Source organism: Babylonia areolata, chromosome 23 (assembly GCF_041734735.1).
Source record: "Babylonia areolata isolate BAREFJ2019XMU chromosome 23, ASM4173473v1, whole genome shotgun sequence".
Classification (NCBI taxonomy): Eukaryota; Metazoa; Mollusca; class Gastropoda; order Neogastropoda; family Buccinidae; genus Babylonia; species Babylonia areolata.
In genome coordinates, this window is record NC_134898.1 from 12,867,660 (window position 1) to 12,886,729 (window position 19,070).

At 41.2% G+C, this 19,070-nt stretch overlaps 1 protein-coding gene across 1 annotated transcript in view; it reads right to left on the reverse strand.

The window, feature by feature from the left end:
* LOC143298225 (cation-independent mannose-6-phosphate receptor-like) overlaps nt 1-16,139 on the reverse strand; it is a 67,502-nt gene extending 51,363 nt beyond the window's left edge. Inside the window, exons 1-11 of the mRNA XM_076611024.1 lie at nt 15,966-16,139; nt 12,317-12,590; nt 10,919-11,147; nt 8,931-9,139; nt 8,081-8,243; nt 6,674-6,860; nt 5,088-5,191; nt 3,572-3,868; nt 2,723-2,878; nt 1,710-1,847; nt 158-320 (exon numbers count right to left, since the gene is read on the reverse strand). Of these exons, the coding sequence (XP_076467139.1) occupies nt 158-320; nt 1,710-1,847; nt 2,723-2,878; nt 3,572-3,868; nt 5,088-5,191; nt 6,674-6,860; nt 8,081-8,243; nt 8,931-9,139; nt 10,919-11,147; nt 12,317-12,590; nt 15,966-16,111 (2,066 nt within the window). The 5' untranslated portion in view covers nt 16,112-16,139. The remainder of the gene's footprint in view (nt 1-157; nt 321-1,709; nt 1,848-2,722; nt 2,879-3,571; nt 3,869-5,087; nt 5,192-6,673; nt 6,861-8,080; nt 8,244-8,930; nt 9,140-10,918; nt 11,148-12,316; nt 12,591-15,965) is intronic.
* Nucleotides 16,140-19,070: the final 2,931 nt, after the last annotated feature.

Below are 19,070 nucleotides of genomic sequence, written 5' to 3' on the forward strand. Positions count from 1 at the left end.
ATGGCGCTGCACTTTGGCAATGTGCTCATCCCAGGGAGAGCAGCCTGAATTTCACACCGAAAAAAAAATCTGTAGTCACAAAAAGTAAATCAATGCAACAAAGTATGACACAGCTCTGCAGAGCCACAAACAAACACGGACAAACTGGAAGACTTACGCTGATCCGTCTTTCTTGACCTGACAAATGGCAGCGTTCTTGTCTTTGCAGTGGTCTCCCCCTATCTTCCCGCACACGTTGATGTAGTAGTCGTAATCACCGGCAGACACCTTGTAACCGTCCCCACTCTTTTTCATCAGGCCACTCAAGTCAAAACTGAAACCTGAACAAAGAACAGGAAAGTTGGTCATAAGCTTCACAGATTATCCTATACTACTTTTTCTGTTTTAACTGAGAGGAGGAAAGAAGATGAAAAAAAGACGGTGACAGTCACAAGCAGATAAAAAAAAAAGTAAACAAAAATAAACAGATCGTTTTCTTTTCAATCGCCAAAGACGTGGAACAAACTTCCTGATAACCTCCATCAATCTGATTCCCTCGCATCTTTTAAATCTCGTCTCAAAACTCACCTTTTCCCTCAGTAATAAGTTCAATTGTGGCAGGTCCACTTCCTTTGTGTTAGCTGTGCTTGACTATGTGTGTATACATATGTACGTGTACATAACTACATGCATGTATATGAATGTGTATTGTGTGTGCGTGTGCGTGTGTTTATGTAAGTTTGTGCCTGCCTATGTGTGTGTATGTGTTAGGGTAACTGTTAGATACACATGTATGTTAAAACATATGTATGCTGCGTGTGTGTGTGTGTGTGTGTGTGTGTGTGTGTGTGTGTGTGTGTGTGTGTGTGTGTGTGTGTGCATGTGCGTGTGTGTGTGTGTGTGTGTGTGTAGTCACATTTTGGTGTGTGTATGTAACATAGATATGATGTTTTATGTTAACAAAAGCGTTTTTGTAAACCACCTAGAGCAGATTTCTGGATAGTGTGCTATATAAGTATCCATTATTATCATTATTATGAAATTGGGTAAATAAACAAGATTAGAAATGATATTTGAATGAACATTACACAGTATGCAAACAATTGAAAATAAAATAAGAATGAAAATAGGCCATGTTGCAACAAACCTCTGCACACTACCACATGCATGGACACACAAGAACACATGACACACACACAAGCATACCTAGCACACACACACAAGCACATATGACACACACACACACACACACACTCACAGTCTCACATCCAAATACACACATACTTACACGGCCACACACCCACCACCCACATAACACACACACAAACATGCTTCCCCCCACCCCACCCCATAAACCCTCCTAACCAACCAACAAACACACAAAAACACCAACAAACCTCCCAAAACCTCCCCCTGCCACACACACACACACTCATACACTCACACACTCACACACACACACACAGACACACACACAAACACACACACTCACATAAACACACACTCACACAAACACACACTCACACACACACACACTCATACACACACACACACACTTACACAAACACACACACTCATACACACACACACACACACTTACACAAACACACACACACACACACTCACATAAACACACACTCACACTCACCCACACGCTCACACAAACACACACACTCACACAAACTCTCTCTCTCTCACACACACACACACACACACATCCAGTCACTCACCAGCCTGTGTGTCGACCACATGGCAGTCCTGCCCGTGCTGGTGAGAGAGGGGGCAGGCGGCAGCAGTGTACCACTCAAACTGATACACACACATGTCCCCCGACTTGTGAACCAGTGCCGGCCCACTCTCCAGGTCTCCTGACAATTCAGACAATCAATTCATGTCACTGCACCTCCCGAAAACAAGAGTATGGTTGCCTAAAATACATGCCATTTCATTTAACTTTGTGATAAATCATGCCGTTGTTTCATTGCTTTTATCTCATCATTCATGCTTTTATCCAACTTTCTTCTTCTGCGTTCATGGGCTTCAACTCCCACTTCACTCGTATATACACAAGTGGGCTTTTTACGTGTATAAACGTTTTTACCCCGCCATGTAGGCAGCCATACTCCGCTTTCGGGGGTGTGCATGCTGGGTATGTTCTTGTTTCCATAACCCACCGAACGCTGACATGGATTACAGGATCTTTAACGTGCGTATTTGATCTTATGCTTGCGTATACACACGAAGGGGGTTCAGGCACTGGCAGGTCTGCACATATGTTGACCTGGGAGATCGTAAAAATCTCCACCCTTTACCCACCAGGCGCCGTCACCGTGATTTGAACCCGGGACCCTCAGATCGAAAGTCCAATGCTTTAACCATTCTGCTATGGCGCCCGTCATCCAACTTTCCATGCTTTACTTTTTTACTTGACAGTTCAACGATTGCCATGATCACATGTGTGTCAGACTCCATGACTGTGTGATGTGAGTGACATGCCTTGGGATGCACACATATTTTCAATTTGGATTTATAATGATGTATTGTATTGTATATTGTACTGATTGTTATCATAAGATTCATATTGAACTTTAATGTATGTACTGTATTGATACTGACTGTATTGTATTGAACTTTATTGTACTGTACTGTAATGTGTTGCACTGAATTGTACAGAAATGTACATCAACATTCTCCATCCTCCACAGTGACTCTTCACCCAAAAGGAGACAGACTAGTGACTGACCTGGTTTGCAGATGAAAGTGATGATGCTGTTGATGGTTCCAGAGCATTCGTGGTCTGAGGACTGAGCCATGGTGTAATTGATGTAGATCTTCTGGGTCACTGGGTCATACTTCAAGCCTTCCGTGTAAGACCCAAGGCTGACGCTTTTGCTCGAGCCTGTGAAAATGATTACAGACACACACACATGCACACACAGAGACACATGCACACACACACACACACACACATACACACACACACACACATGCACAAAATAAACCAACCAATAAAAAACAAGAAATTTTTTTTATCAATTCCATGTCATTTTTGTTGTGATTTTGATGACATTTTCACATATATACATACAAACAAGATAAACTGACTAGAAAACGCATTGTTGAATAAAAAGAAAAAGTTTAAATATTATCATCTTCACAATATTATGGTGTTGTGATGTTGATCATGATGACATTTTTTCACACACACACTCACTCAAATACATTTATAAACAAATACAAAAATGTACGAAGACATTTCAAACACACAAACACTCACTTGAAAATACACATACACACGCACACTAAGAAACACATTTACAGTTACACACACACACACACACACACACACACACACACACACACCATCTACCCTTCCACAAATACCCAAACACCACCATCATTCCCTAAAACACACACTTGAAAACACGCATATTCAAAAACCCAGGCACCACCACCCAGTCTCCCTATAGACACACAGACAACACCCCCCCCCCACACACACACACACACAGATACCCCCTCATCCCCTCCCCCCACCCCCACCCCCAACACACACACCCCCCTATGCACATACAATCATTCCAGTCATTACCTTTCCTGCAAATGGAGGCCCCAGCTGGGCACCCCGACGCATCACCCTCGTGGAGCACATCGTGACACACGTTGACGTAGTACTCGTACCCTGCGTCTCCGCCCTCGTCAGACAATGCCAGCCAGTTGGACCCCTGCTCCAGGGTGAGGCTTGACAGGTCAAACAGCTTCCCATCATGCACCACATGGCACCCCGAGCCCTCCGGGTGGTCGATGCAGGCGTAGCGTGTCTTCCAGTCAAAAATGTACGTGCAGTCTCCTTCTTCTCTGAATTCGGGGATTCCCACACCCCCATCAGCTGTTTGCGATGAGAAGATGGCTGTTAGCATGCAAGTCTTCCATATTCTGTCAATTTTTATCTTCACTCCTAGACTGCCTCTTCCATTAAATCATTGGAGCCCATAGAACCATCTGTGATGCTATATTTCTGTTAAATTAATGGAGGTATTTCACAAAATGTTTGTGCATAATTTAGAAGGTGGAGAACCACTGACTCGTATCAATAGGCCCAGGAGTGATTCATTAAAGTGATTTCCTTCGCTTTTCCAATTCATTGAGTCATACAGTTGTCGTGAATTTTTTTTTTAACCGGTCTTCTTCAAAATGATGACACCATGACAGCCTCAGACTCAGAATCTTTTTAAGTGTTTGATGAAATTATGAATGCTGAGAACAGTGATGAAGAAAACCTGTACAATGATTCAGAAGATAGTTATGATGATTTTGAAGAAGAAGAGACTGAGGCTTATTGTACCTTTTTAGGGTTTTTTTTTCTTCTTATGTTGAGTGCTTGTGAGGTTTTTCTTTGGAAACATTCACAAAATATGTCAAAAAATGTAATAATTCCAATAACTAATCAACAAATCACAAAGCGAGTCCTTTTACTTCCATGTGAAAGTAGAACATTATGCATCACTCAATGAAATTCCATGCATAAATTCCCACTAATAGAGAAGCTGCAGAAGTTTGAGTGCATATAGTACTGATACTGCTTTTTCCCCCCTCGGCATATGAAATACAGCTGACCTCAAAAAGTGTCAGCAGTCAAGGGGTTAAAAATGATACAAACTTTTAACAAATCTGAAGTGAATTTTAAGATTCCCGTATGAATCTTTCAAATTTGACACCACTGTATTCAAAGATATACTGATGATTCAATATCAAAGAAATTGTTCAACTGTCTCTTTTCTCATCACTGTCAGAAAATCCTGTTTTGGGTTGGGTTGTTTTTTTAAATCCACTTCTTGTATATGGATTATTTCCAGTGCATGTTTTTATATTCTATGTATTTTCTGAAATGATTTTTTTTTTTTTTTTTGGTTGCATAGACTACAGGGCGGAAAAAGTAATAATGTTTATGCCACAAAACTCTTTAAATAAAATTTGTTTCCTTTTGTTGTATTCTGTTTCCCCTGCACATTGCCACAGCAAAGTTTGTACAGTCCAGAAGAAAATGACAATGTCAAGTCACTACCATCATATTTTTTTTCTCCTCCATCCACACACATACAACTTACTTGCATTCAAATCACACTGGAAGTTGATGATGGTGGTCCGTCGAAACTTGGTGTGACACTGATCTCCATTTTTGTATACCAGTGACAGCTGTCCGTCAGAGTACCTGAGCAAGACACACAGACTGAACTGACTCTGCCTCCTTCCAGGTTTACTCCCACCCCATAAAAGACAAGAGAAACAAGGCCTTCATGACTCATATGTGATACTCATCACATTGAGCGATGTTTACGCACCTGAGCCAAAAGAGATGTGCTTCATGTCTGAAGTGTACCCACTCTGAACACAACAGAAAAAACCCTCTTTTTTTAACAATAAGTAATTGCTCTGGGACAATTCAAACTCTCAAGTTAAGGAATGGGATTTAAGAATGCAATTTTATTTCACAATCGAGTGATCGCTTTATCAGTTTGTCACAATTCAAATCCTCACATAATCTACTGCAATTTTGAAAATGCAATTTGATTTCCTTATTGATGGAAGTAGTGGACTTCTGTAACAACCCCATTCCAGTCACATATTCTCACTGAAAAAGGCAGAGATTAACTCACTCCGGGCGATGGAACGCTATTGCATTCCTGACGGAAGGTAGCGTTCCGGACAACGGAATGCTACAGCGGTTTCGACAATTAAAATTTTTTCCACATTTCCTCATGGGGTAGCATAACAATCGCAGCTACACCGGGCATTGCAAACATGTCAAGGGTCGAATGGAAAGTTTCTTCATTAGATTCCGTAACAACACACTCCACAGCGAGCCAGCGAGTTCAGGACCCCACAAGGCAAGCTAATCTGCATACATATCAAAAATGGCGTTGCAGGTGATACAAGTGGAAAATTTTTGGAGCAAACTAGATCACGACAGTGGCTTTTACTGCTGCTGAAGTAATTGAAATGCTTCAAACTGATGGTTTCAACATCGATGAGGATATTGAAGATGTTGAATAAAGTATCTACAGTGAAAAAACCTATCAGCAAGAAGGTACTGATAGTGACTCAGCTTCTGAGAGCAGTGAAGAGGGAGGGGGATGGGCGTTCACATAACGTGAGGAAAAGGGTCAGTTGGTCAAGTATGGTGAGTTTCATTCAGTTACTTTATGTTTTGTATTTTTTGTGATTTGTTTTCCTAACCCAAACAAATGGATCATCTGTAGGGAAAAACAAGGAAGAAAACTATTCGTCCGGAGTGAGTTAAATAAATATTTTATGTCAGTTCTTTTTAAGGTATCTGCAGGTATTATTGTCTGTTCTTCCCAATGTCAAGGCTAACTGTAAAGAACACTTCATGTTCTTAATAAATTCCCATTGAAACAAGTTAACCACATGGCAGAGTATCCCCAAGCAACAGGTCCTATTTCAAATACACCAAACTGTGATCTTGACCTTTGAATTCCATTGGCAACTGAGTTTAGGTTCAAGTCACAGTCAATATTGTTTTGATGAATGTTACTTAAATCTTTTTTTTTTTTTTTTTTTTTTTTTACAAATTAAACAAAAAACCCTTTAAACCCTTTATGAACTCTGCCAACAGAAATTATGGACATTTTACAATATCTAAGAGTAAGACTTAACATGCTAACTGACAAACCTCAGCAACTTGTGATGCTCATCGCCCAGGATTTTGCCCTCATCAGTAGTGCCTGTTTTCACTTGGCACACAGGTTTGTCTTCATCATGATCCTTCCCGCAGGCAATGCCCAGCGGGCCACATACATTGATGAAATAGTCATAGCTGTCTCCACTGCTGGATTTTGCAGTCAAATGGTACGGGGAGCCTGCAAAGAATCTCTTCTAGTCCCTCAGTGTGTTATTATCAATCATTTCAGGCACTTAACAGTTAATACAGCAGCACTGGCAGCATTTTAACATTTCATGTCCATGGAATGGACACTATAAAAGTATTTACTAACAATGAAAATTCTACTTGGCATTCCCTTGGTATAATTATAAACTCCATGCCCTTCACATCTAAGACCAAACTATACCACCGTGAACTCTACAAAAGGTCAACATCATGGGGGCATTTTTGGGTCTGCAGTTTTCCATGGGAAGATCTGAGCTTTGGGATGTCTTAATTCCTAGCATGCATATGTTTGTCATTTCATCCAAACCACTCAAATGGTTCTTGAAAAAGGACTTTTACACAAAAGACTCTCAAACCAAAAAAGAAAAAAAGAAAAGTAAAACAAAACAAACAGTTTAAAAATGAGAACACAAGTGAATTACCACTGGTTACACTTTCTGGAGGGTGAGGGGAGAAACAAAATAAATTTTCAAAAACTTTCTTTTCAACTTCATTTTCAAATAACAACAAAAGATTTGGTCACACCCCACTCAAACACTGACAAAAATTATCTTCCAACCAACCACTTAAAACCTGCCATAATAGAAAACTTATCTTAAAATTCAAGAATAGAAAAGAAGAAAGAAAAAAAACCACAGAAAAAAACACAACTAAGCAACCAAATCTTACTGACAAAGCACTTTGAACTGCGAGGCACATCCTCCAAATTTGAAAGAAATTATGATTTTAACAATACATAAAGCACACCATATTATACCAAAATTTAGAAAAGAAGAAAGAAAAAAAAAGTTGGACAATGATGGGCTGATTGGTGTCACTGCTTCAGCCATGTTTGCACCTTCAGTCAGTCAAGGCCCTAGTGTCACCATCAGAACTCTCCACACGTAGCATCATCCACTCACATGTCTGCTCTGTTGATATCCACCTTTTTGAATCCATCCTGTCCTTTGCTCCCAGAAGTGTGTTGTGAATGTCAGTGTGGGATGTTTCTTAGCTTTTTTTCTTCTGATTCATGGGAGGGTTATTTCATCCGTTGTCACTGCTATATTTCATACTTCTGGGTTGGGAGGTCAATCTCAATGTGATTTTGATCATCAGGCCCTCAAATTATAAAAGTCAAATCTGTTGAACTTGAAGCTGTGGAAAAAAGAATCACCTTAAAGTCCATAAAATACAGCAATAACCACTTACCAGCAGGCTTGGTGAGGGGTGAGAGGTCAATGTCAACGTTATGGGATTCCATGGTCAGCTGACACGTTTGACTCGTCAGCGTCTGCTGTGGGCATGCATACTCAGTCCACCACTCAATCTGAACGTTGCAGGCAAAATCACTGAGCAGCATTGGTTCTTTGCTCTGGAATTTCAGACAGAAAGAATGGAAGGAATGGATGGTTGTTTTCACTGTTTATCCATCATTACATAATTAGTCAAACAACAAGGACGCCAAAGAATCGATAGACAGATAGAAAATACGAAAAAAAACTTAGCTGTATGCAGTGCACAGGACCAGGTGTCGAGATGGCTGCCGGAAAAAGAGGGCGCTAGCTAGCGGGACAAAGGGGAGGTTACCTACTTCCGGGAGGTTATCGGCCGTAGTTGCTTTCATTTTCTCCGCACAGGCGGATAGTAGTTTGCACAGGACAGGAATGTCAGACCCCTGCCGGAGTCTGCACTAGTTGGGTCACGGTTAAGTACGTGTAATTAAACCATGATTAAGGGGTATTACACAGATTCCGTTCGTTGACATATTGCTGAAAAAAGGACATAATAAGAATATGCAGAGTAAAAAAAATTAAAAAAAGTAATACATGCTTTTGTCTCCCCTCCCTCTTTCCATCTACAGTATATCTTCCAATGTTTTATCTCTTTAATCCAGAGTTATGCATGCGTGTGAAGAACTGGCGTGAAAGCGCTTTGAAATTCCGCCGCATAAGATACGGTGCGCTATAAAAATATACATTTATGATAATGACCATTATGATACACAAACATGCCATGACTAACTCACAAAGACAGGGGAAAAAAAAAAAAGATGACTTACACCACCCCTTTCAGGACACCGGAAAGAGACGACCGTCTGTGGATGATCAACACAGCCTGCAGGTGTCCCTGTGGAATTGTACGTCATCCTGATCTCCTGGCCTACCACCGCCAACTTGCTGTTTGGCTGTCCAAAGTTGGCCCCCACTCCATCGATGATTCGGCACGAACTAGATCCTTTGGGACATGCTCCAGTTCCTGTGCCAGCATCTGGAAATCAGGCAGAGGGGCGGAGAACACAATGTGTGAATTACAGGGATGTGAGCGGGACTGAAACAAAAAAGCTTGATCAGTTGATGTAGCCAGTGTTCAGGGTCCATGCAAGGTCCCTGGTGGGGCCCAGGGGCAAAGCCCCCCGTGAAGCTGACAAAAAATTGGTTTCTGCAACCCCAAGAACTGTGCAGGAAATGTCACTGTTTCACTATTCTGCATGGGTCAATATACCTTTTTTTTTCTTTTCTTTTTTTTTTTTTTACTTGCTCAAATTTTTCCTACAGGCTGAAATTGGAAAACTGAGGTCTATCACGGTCTTTTGTCTGAAAACCTGGGAGACATTTAGCAATTAAAGAGGATCAAGTTTGGAAAAAAGAAAAAGCAGTTTCACCCTGCCTATATCATCTGTCTTAGTTGTGTGTGTGTGTGTGTGTGTGTGTGTGTGTGTGTGTGTGTTGCAGGATCATATGCATTATTTCGTATCATAGTTTCCTGTTTACTAGTGCATGGTCATTTGAATCCTTTGTGCTAAGGCAAATTTGATTTAGTCCATTCTTTTCTCTTTTTTTATTTTAATGGCAAGCTATGTAGCCCATGACACAAAAATTATAGACTACAGTGGAGGTGAAGTGAACTATGATATCATGTGAATCTGATGTCATCCCTGAATTACGTCACACCTTTGACTGTCCCAAATTACTTAACAGCTAGCTTGACTTGTTACAGTAATGAGTAAGGACTGAAGCATTGTACTGGCAGAGAACTAACCTCATCTACTTCCATTTTCTCCCCCTCAGCGATGTAGTAGTTTGCACAGGACAGGGAATCAGACCCCTGCCAGAGTCTGCACCAGCAGGTCATGGTATAGTATGTGTAATTAAATTTAAAAACTGAATTATTGTACTAGCAGAGATGGGGGTACACTCTCAATGGCTTGACTTGTAACAGTAGTGAGCAATAACTGGATAATTCATTTACTGAACTTGCAGAAGTATGGGTATGATCTCAACGGCTTAACTTGTTAAAGTCATGATTACTAACAGGATTATCACTAGATCATGTTCAGCAGTAAAGTGTTCATGTTCCACAATACAGTGTTCGTGTTCAGCAGCATCTGTTTATCCTTACACTACCTCAACTTGGTCAAGTTTTCCTTTCCCAACCTTACCTACCCTTACCTTTCCCTTCCTTAACCTACCCTTGGCAAGAACTATACGATTTAAACACCATTCAATGCCTTTGTCTTCTGTGAAGAAGAGAGACCCCACCCCCCTATGCCCCCACCCCCGAATGCTGACATGGATTACTCTTTAACCTGAGTATTTGATGTTCTGCATGCTTTTACACACGAAGGCGGTTCAGACACAAGCAGGTCTGCACATTATGTTGACCTGGGAGGTTGAAAAAATCTCCACCCTTAACCCACCAAAACCAGGTATCAAACTCTGGCAAGAATCCAGCATTCTGACCACTGGGACACCGCACCCATCACTGAAATGGGGTAAAAGACAAGCCACTAAGTCTAGGTCTTTTTGCACACATGTTATTGAACTGTGAATTTCATAAGCAGATCCTACAATACTCTTAAATCTTGTTTTCGTTTCAGATTTCATCTATAATATCACAACGATGTTTGATGTACATGTTAAAGATATCATAGCAGAAACTGAGAAGATACAACAAGTAGTGGTGTACACCAGGACACACAAAAACACATAACCAAATCAAAAGACGTGTTTACAGAGAATGCCCACATTAGCAGGTCAGCTGCCTCACCTGGAGTTATATCGCGACACACGTTGATATGAAACTCCCGTCCATTCTCCTGATCTACAAGGTAGCCTCCTTTCAGTTTGGTCAAGGGGGAGAGATCGATGATCTGAGAATTGTTGTAAACATAGCATGGGATTTCGTTGGCTGGGTGTTCCAGATCTGTGCAGAACTCAAAAGATTCCCACTCGAAGTAGACAGAGCAACCAAAGTCTCCGAGGTACACGGGCTGACCCTGCATAAGATGGAAAAATTGTTAACAGACATGTGATATGAATTATCTATATTAAGGAAATGTTTCTAATCATAAAAAGAAGATTATTTTCTGTGGAACTGTGATTCTATGATTTTACTATATTTTACATACACAGCTGCCAGCTTTGAAATCATCTAAAGTGAAATCTGCCACTCCCTGCATTTCAACCTTTGTTGGATATTTCCAATCAGTATCATTGAGATTTTGAATGGACTTGTCAGGGACATGTTACATTGTTAGCACAGGGATATTGCAAACTTGCATTGTTCACTCAGTAGAATAGAACTTCACATGAGCTGATTAAGATGTACATAATTCAAAATGTTGTCTTATTTTTATATGAATAAGGCGTACAGAATTTAAAATATTGTTTGATTTTTCACAAACTGGTAAAGTATACTTAACTAAATTTGTAGTCATAACCTTTTTCTCTTTCTTTCAAACACACACGCGCGCGCGCTGCGCGCACGTCAACAAGAATATACATGCAAAATTACACACACATTTACACCCAGTTTAAGGCTAACATATATATATATATGCTAATTCCACTCTCCTGTGAAAAATTTAACACCCCCACCCCGCCCTGCACCCCCCTGCCCCCCCCCCCCCCCCACCCCCAAATAAAACATAATCATTAAGAAACAGTGCAACAGCTTGTATTAATCTGCAGTGATAAAACAGCCAAACAAATCATGCACATGCGTGTGAGTGTGTGTGTGTGGGGGGGGGGGGGGGGGGGGGAGGTCCTGTTCAGAATGTCAGCTGTCACAGATGAGATATATGTGCACCTGTGCCCTGACTGCATCCCCACAATGAAAACACAAAGTAACATATATACATGTATACTATACATGTACGCACTGTATGCAATATATTTGCATAAAATTAAAAATAAGATACACTAGAGAAAAATAAGCAAGACTGATAACATGAAGAAAAATTAATTGACTCCTGATGGCAGCATTGAAGATAAATAGTAACATTTAAAAAAGAAAAGAAAAGCCATGAATATGCAATATTCAAAACACACACACACACACACACACACACACACACACACACACACATGTATACACACATGTACACACACACACACACACACAAACAGACACTGACAACACAGTTTTTGGTTTCACACAACTGACCAGTTTCTTGCCGCATCTGAAATAGATGGCAGCTGTCAGCGTTTCGTTCGGCATCAAAGGACACTCTGCTCCTTGGACCAACACCAACAGTTCACTGTCGTCAGCTTCTGTGCTGTTGTGGCGAATAGCGCAGCTGCCATAGGACAGTCCCACACCACTGGTCTCATTCCGACCCACCACTGATATCCCATTACTGCAGCCCTTGCTTGCGTCACAGATGCTGATGTCAAAAACAATGTCCGTCTTCTTGTGCCCAGTTCGCCATGGATTGAAACTGCACATTAAAGGAAGAATAATGACTTTCACATAGTTTCAAGAAAGTATAAGTATTAAGACTATTACTTGAAACCACCCCCATCATGCACATTAACCCTTTGAGCCCTGACCACTGGTTTACCGGTGGTGGGGAGGGGTGGCATAATGCCTGGCCACCAGTTGAGCGGTGCGTAAACACTTGTGTCATGTTTTGCTATTGGTTGACTTATATTGAAGAGCCAATCAGAAAAACTGCAATATTCCGACGCCAGTGAAAGCAGTACCAACATTGCCATGCCCCTTCACTGTGTTTTGTGCATGTGCTTTGGATAAAAAAGATCTTTTTCTATCATGAAGCATGCAGAGTCTCAACCTGACACGCCTCCTTTGATCAACTGATTCTGCATGCTCAGATTCATTTTCAACATCACTCTACTTCCGATAAATCATCAAGCATATCAATTACTTGCTGCATTGTGTAGAGTTGTTTTCACGCAGTGTAGAGTTGTTTTCACGCAGTGTAGAGTTGTTTTCACGCACGTTTTGTCCCTGATTTCTGCCCTGACGGGCCAGGTTGAGACTCTGCACGCTTCAAGTGTTTGTGCACCGCTCAACCGGTGGCCGGGCATTATGTCATATTTCTCTGCCACCGGTAAAGCGGTGGTCAGGGCTCAAAGCATTTAATACCAATTATTTGCAAATTTTGGCTCAGGAGCTCAGGCAGAAGGGTTAAAATTGCCAAGGGACTCAGGGCTCAAAGGATTAAAGTTAAACAAGATAAATTATATAAATCTTCACTACAGATACCAAAACATAGAATCACACAGACACACAGACTATTTCTTCTGCACCACACCAAATTATGATAATCATGATGAATGAAACTACATCATCATTCATGATAAGATATGATTTATTGGAAGTAGAGTATGGCAATGATTACTCTGATAGTGAGGTGGATTTCGAATTGGATATCTTGCTACAGATAGTGATGTTGAAAATGAATCTGAGCGTGCAAAATCAGTTGATCAAAGGAGGCATGTCAGGTTGAGACTCTGCACGCTTCATGGTAGAAATCAAACTTTTTTTTATCTAAAGCACATACACAAAACACAGTGAGGGGGCATGGCAATGTTGGTACTGTGTTCGCTGGCGTCGGAATATTACGGTTTTTCTGATTGACTCTTCAATATAAGTCAACCAATAGCAAAACACGACACAAGTGTTTACGCACCGCTCAACCGGTGGCCAGGCATTGTGCCACCCCTCCCCACCACCAGTAAACCGGTGGTCAGGGCTCAAAGGGTTAATGAAAAATAAGATTTGGGGGTATTTTTTAACATTTAAGTTTAACTCTTTCACCACCATAGGTGACTAGCTGACTGGATAGTATACCACCATAGGTGACTTTAGCTGACTATATAGTATACCACCATAGGTGACTTTAGTTGACACTGAGGGGTCAAGTTGATAAGACAATATTTCACATTGAAACAAAGCTTGACAACTGCAGTCAGTCCCTCCTCACACCTCCCCCCCACCTTTCCCTCCCTCCCCCCACCTGCCCACCTCCCCCCACACCCATAGAACAATGACTAACCTTTGCCCCTTGACTGAGTTTGAAGTGAACAAGTCCATTGTGTTGTTTTGACATGAACTGACTGAGAGCATCTATCTAAAATATTTGGATCTCCCAGGTTTTTCTCACAGAAGCTTGGTGGTGAGAGACAATGGTGATTATACAATGTTCTGTACACATATCTATTTCTTTATTTTTTAAATGTGCTACCTACTACCTAGCATTTTAGCGTTTCATGAGTACTCACCACAGAACAAAGACCTTTTTTTTTTTTATTCAAGTAAAGATCATTGATTGATTGGATTGACTGATTGATTGATTGTGTGTGAGTGTGTGTGTGTGTGTGTGTGTGTGTGTGTGTGTGTGTGTGTGTGTGTGTGTGTGTGTGTGTGTGTGAGTGAGTGCAAGTGTGCACATGTTGCACATCTGACTTTCTGACTGTTAGTCAGTCAGACTGTGTACAATAATTAGATTTATGATTTAGTATTACATAAAAATATACAAAACATCAAAACTGATCATTTGTCAGGCCATGTTCAATTAAACATAGCACCTTCAGAACTTAAGTTTAATGTAAACTTAGTGAACAGACTTTGGTCATCCCAATGAGCTTCTTTGAAAATTAAAAAAAAATAAAGATACAAAGATCCATTAGACTTAAACACTAGGAACTCCCTCCTCGTAAGGATAGTATGACTCCCAACTATGAGTGTCCCAGCTAAACACTTTTTTTTTCTGAAACAACAGCTGCCACTGAAGTTTCAGTTCCTCAAGGAGGCAACACTGCGTTCGTACAAATCCATATATGCTACACCACATATGCTAGGCAGATGCCTGACCGGCAGCATCACCCAATGTGCTAAGCTTAGTCAGGCCTTGAGTGCATGCTTATATATATTTGTGTACCTGTCACAGTGGATTTCTTCTACAGAATTTTGCCAGAGAACAACACTCTCATTGCCTTGGGTTCTTTTTCAGTGCGCCAAGTTCATGCTGCACATGGGACCTTGGTCTATCAACTCATCTGAATAAACAGATGCTAAGAAGAAAGGTGGCAGAATCTGAGAATGGTTAAGACGTTTATCTACCAATACAAAGAGTCTGTAAAGGTTTGGGTTCAAATTCTGCTCTCAACCTTCCAAGTTTGACTGGAAAATCAAACTGAGCGCCTTGTCCCGTGTGCAGCACGCACTTAGCACACTGAAAAAGAACCCATGGCAATAAGAGTGTCATCCTCTGTAAAATTCTGTAGAAGAAATCCACTATGATTGGAACACAAATATAATGCAAGGCCTGACTAAACACCCAGGGTTATGCTACTGTTCAGGTATATGCTTAGCAGATGTGGTATAGTGTATGCCTCCTTAAGAAACTGAAACTGCCACTGAAGACAAGGCAGCTGTATGAAGTGACTGAGCTAATTTGTTTGTGAATCACGTTCGTTTATGCCTGGTGCCATCTTAGTTCGCACAACGTAAGATAAATAAATAAAAATCATGTGGAAACTGATGCAAAGACATCGACAAACAGTCAAAAAACTGCTCCAACAGTAGTTTCTGAACATCACATGAGTGATAATGACGAAGGATGAGAATAATCAATTCTTGTTCGTTCGATTCCAATATTTCTTTGGGATAATATTGAAACAAACATGTTATCAAATTAAAACCCACCCATTCTCTCATAATTATGACAAATAAAAAGATGGGACAGTATTAAATAAACTATTGTCATGTATTGGTATCAAATTTCGTAACCAAACTGATCGGATCATTCGTTATTGTCTCATTTGTATGATTTTAAGGTTGTACTTACGATTGAAGTCGCGTTAAGTCAAAGCCACCAATCGAACAGTCAGTTGCTTCAGTTACGAAAGCACTGTTAATTAAAATGAGGGTGTAACATACAAAAGACAGTGACATTCTATCCTGAATGGTCAGTCTTTCCTTGTCGGCTGCCATGTTGACAACTTTGTGGACCCAACCTGAAGCGGAAGTGTATCGATAGGCACATGATGGTCACGAGAGAGTCACGTGACCAAACTGTCATCGGTTTCCCACGGCGCCTCTGTATCAGAAAGTCATTCAGACAGCACACACACACACACACACACACACACAGTGACACACACATCATGTGGATTGTGGGAAAAGAGGTAGGATAAGGCGGTGCTAAAGACAGTGTCCAGTGTCCGGATCAGCACACGATCTTTCTCTGCACATGACTTTTTCCACTTCAGCATTCAAAAGTCGCTCAGTGGAGTTGGTCCGTCTGAGAAGGAAAATTCGATAATATTTTTCTGTGAAAGGAATGTGTCAGCCGTAGAATCGAAGCGTTGAAACACATTTGTCTTCCTTGCTTTTTCTCAAGTTAGTCTTTTCAAACTGGGGCAAAACGACAGGGTGTTGGGACAAGACGCCTGCAGTGGGAATTTTGCCCCTTCACTGGGCGTTTTGCCTCCTGAGTGTGATTTCAGGGAAAGGATGTGAACTTTGTGCTTCTTTCTGACTTCTCCAAGTGTTTTGCTTGATAAATTTTAAGCAGCATTGATGTACTTATGCATTCATGCATACAAATAAATAAATAAAATAAAAATAAAAACCATTCTGTATTTACAAGCCATGGAGTGATGGCCTACTATAGGTAACGCGTCCGCACAGGAAGCGAGAGAATCTGAGCGCGTTGGTTCGAAACACGGCTCAGCCGCCGATATTTTCTCCTCCTCCACTGGACCTTGAGTGGTGGTCTGGACGCTAGTCATTCTGAGGAGACGATAAACTGAGGTCCCGTGTGCAGCATCACTACTACTGAGTGTGCACTTAGCGCACGTCAGTAAAAGAACCCACGGCAACAAAAGGGCTGTTCCTCATGGCAAAATTATGTAGAAAAAATCCACTTCGATAGGAAATACAAATAAAATTGCATGCAGGAAAAAAATTTTAAAAAGAAAAAGAAAAAGGGTGGCGCTGTAGTGTAGTCGGACGCGCTCTCCCCAGTAGGGAGAGCAGCCCGACCGTGACCGAATTTCACACAGAAAAATCTGTTGTGACAAAAATACAAATACACTAAATACAAATACAAATAAGACCCATGTGAACAAAAGGGGTAGACAAAAGCAACCATATAGAGTATTCAATGTGATTTGATATTGAAGTACGCACAAAATATATTGTTTTAAACATGTTTTTTTAATTGCTGGAGGTTACCTTGCAGTTATGCATTTACGACCTTAAAGCATCAGTTCCGTAATATAAATTCCTTATTTAATTATCCTACCATCCGATGAGTTCGAGCAGAGTAGCCGGACCATGAAATTTGAAGGGAATCTGTAACAGAGTGGAATACATTTTTTACTCAAGGATTACATATCTTGGGCAGAAAAAAAAATTACATACGTCTTTCATTCCGCATCTGTCACACTGGACACGGCAGAATGGTTGACTGTTGGCTTCCCAAAGCCAGACACACTATTCAAACGGGTAGTTTATTGCACCGTAAAGGGTAAAGCACATTCATACATCTGTGCATGTGTGTGAGAGAGAAGAGGGGGGAGGTTTACCTGCAAATACACCACTTTCAGAATAATTAACAAGTGGCTGTCTCTTCCCTTAACCACATGTAGCTTCTGGGCCTTCTTCACATTCTCGGGGCCATTGTTCATGACACATCAATCTCTGCAAAGCTGACATTCAAAAAGCCAGTGGGTACACAACAACAAAAAGCAGAATCAGCGGCCATCATAACATACAAAGAAAACATTCTCGAGAAACAGGCAAAGACGGCTTTAGTTACTGAGGCCTTTCATCTCTTCTAGAGTATAGGCCATCGACAACAAACCTCCACAATCCCCTATCCTAGCTGTGTTTTTGTCTCTGTCTGGCTCCAGGTAAGGCCCATCTTCTTGGTGTCTGCCTGGAGGTGTCTTTGTCAAGTGTGTCTCGGTCAGCCTTTCTTTTTCTTCCTTCATGTCAGGGCCTGTCTGGTGATGCTTGACGACTGATGCTTTTCGTCGCGTTTGCCTGATCCATCTTCAGATTCTTCTTCCAGTTCTTTTCAGCTTACAATTATGTCTTATTGGTCGACGTTGCTTATCTTATGTGACCATTGGATCTGGAGTGTTCTTCTCAGACAGCTGTTGAAGAATGATATTAGGACTTTGTTTAGTATTTTCCATCATCCATCACTCAGTACCATGCAGCAGCACTTACTTCACGTTGGACTTGAAAAACCGAAGTTTGGTTTATTTTTACGGTACTCTGGGCCTCAGTATGTTCATGAGCTGTATTAAGGCTGCTCTGGCCTAGGCACTGACTATCCTTGCTTTCACATCAGCATCTGCGCGACCCTGCTTGTCGATGGTGCTTCCAAGATAAGTGAATGATTCCACTTCGTTCAGTACTTTATCTTCGAGTGTGACTCAGCACTGGTTGCATTTGTTCTCATGATCTTCGTCTTGTCCCTGTGGATGTAAGGCCTATACTTGTAATGAGTTATCCACTAGTACTGTGGTCTTATCCTGCATCTGCTGCTGGTTGTGGGACAGCATGGAAAGCCGGATCATCCTCAAAGTCCAGGTCATCCATCTGCTTCCATGTGCCCATTGGACTCGAATCGTTTCTTCTCTGTTCTGTGAATGTTTTCAGAATCCAATCAATGATAAGTAGGAAGAAAAAGTTATAGAGGCAGTTTTGCCTGACACCAGTCTTGACCTAAGCTGTCTTGTGAATTATCCCCTGTGGATGACTCTGCAACTCATTCGTCAAGAAAACTTCTTCCAGGAAAAAAAACAGTCAGCTAAGCAGCAGAGCAGCACGGTTGAGACAAGGAAGAAATCTGGAAGAACCGCCAAAAGAAAACTGGAAGAGGTAAATGACGAAGAAGAGGACTGGTCCTGTTTAACATGTCAACCGTACAGTCAGA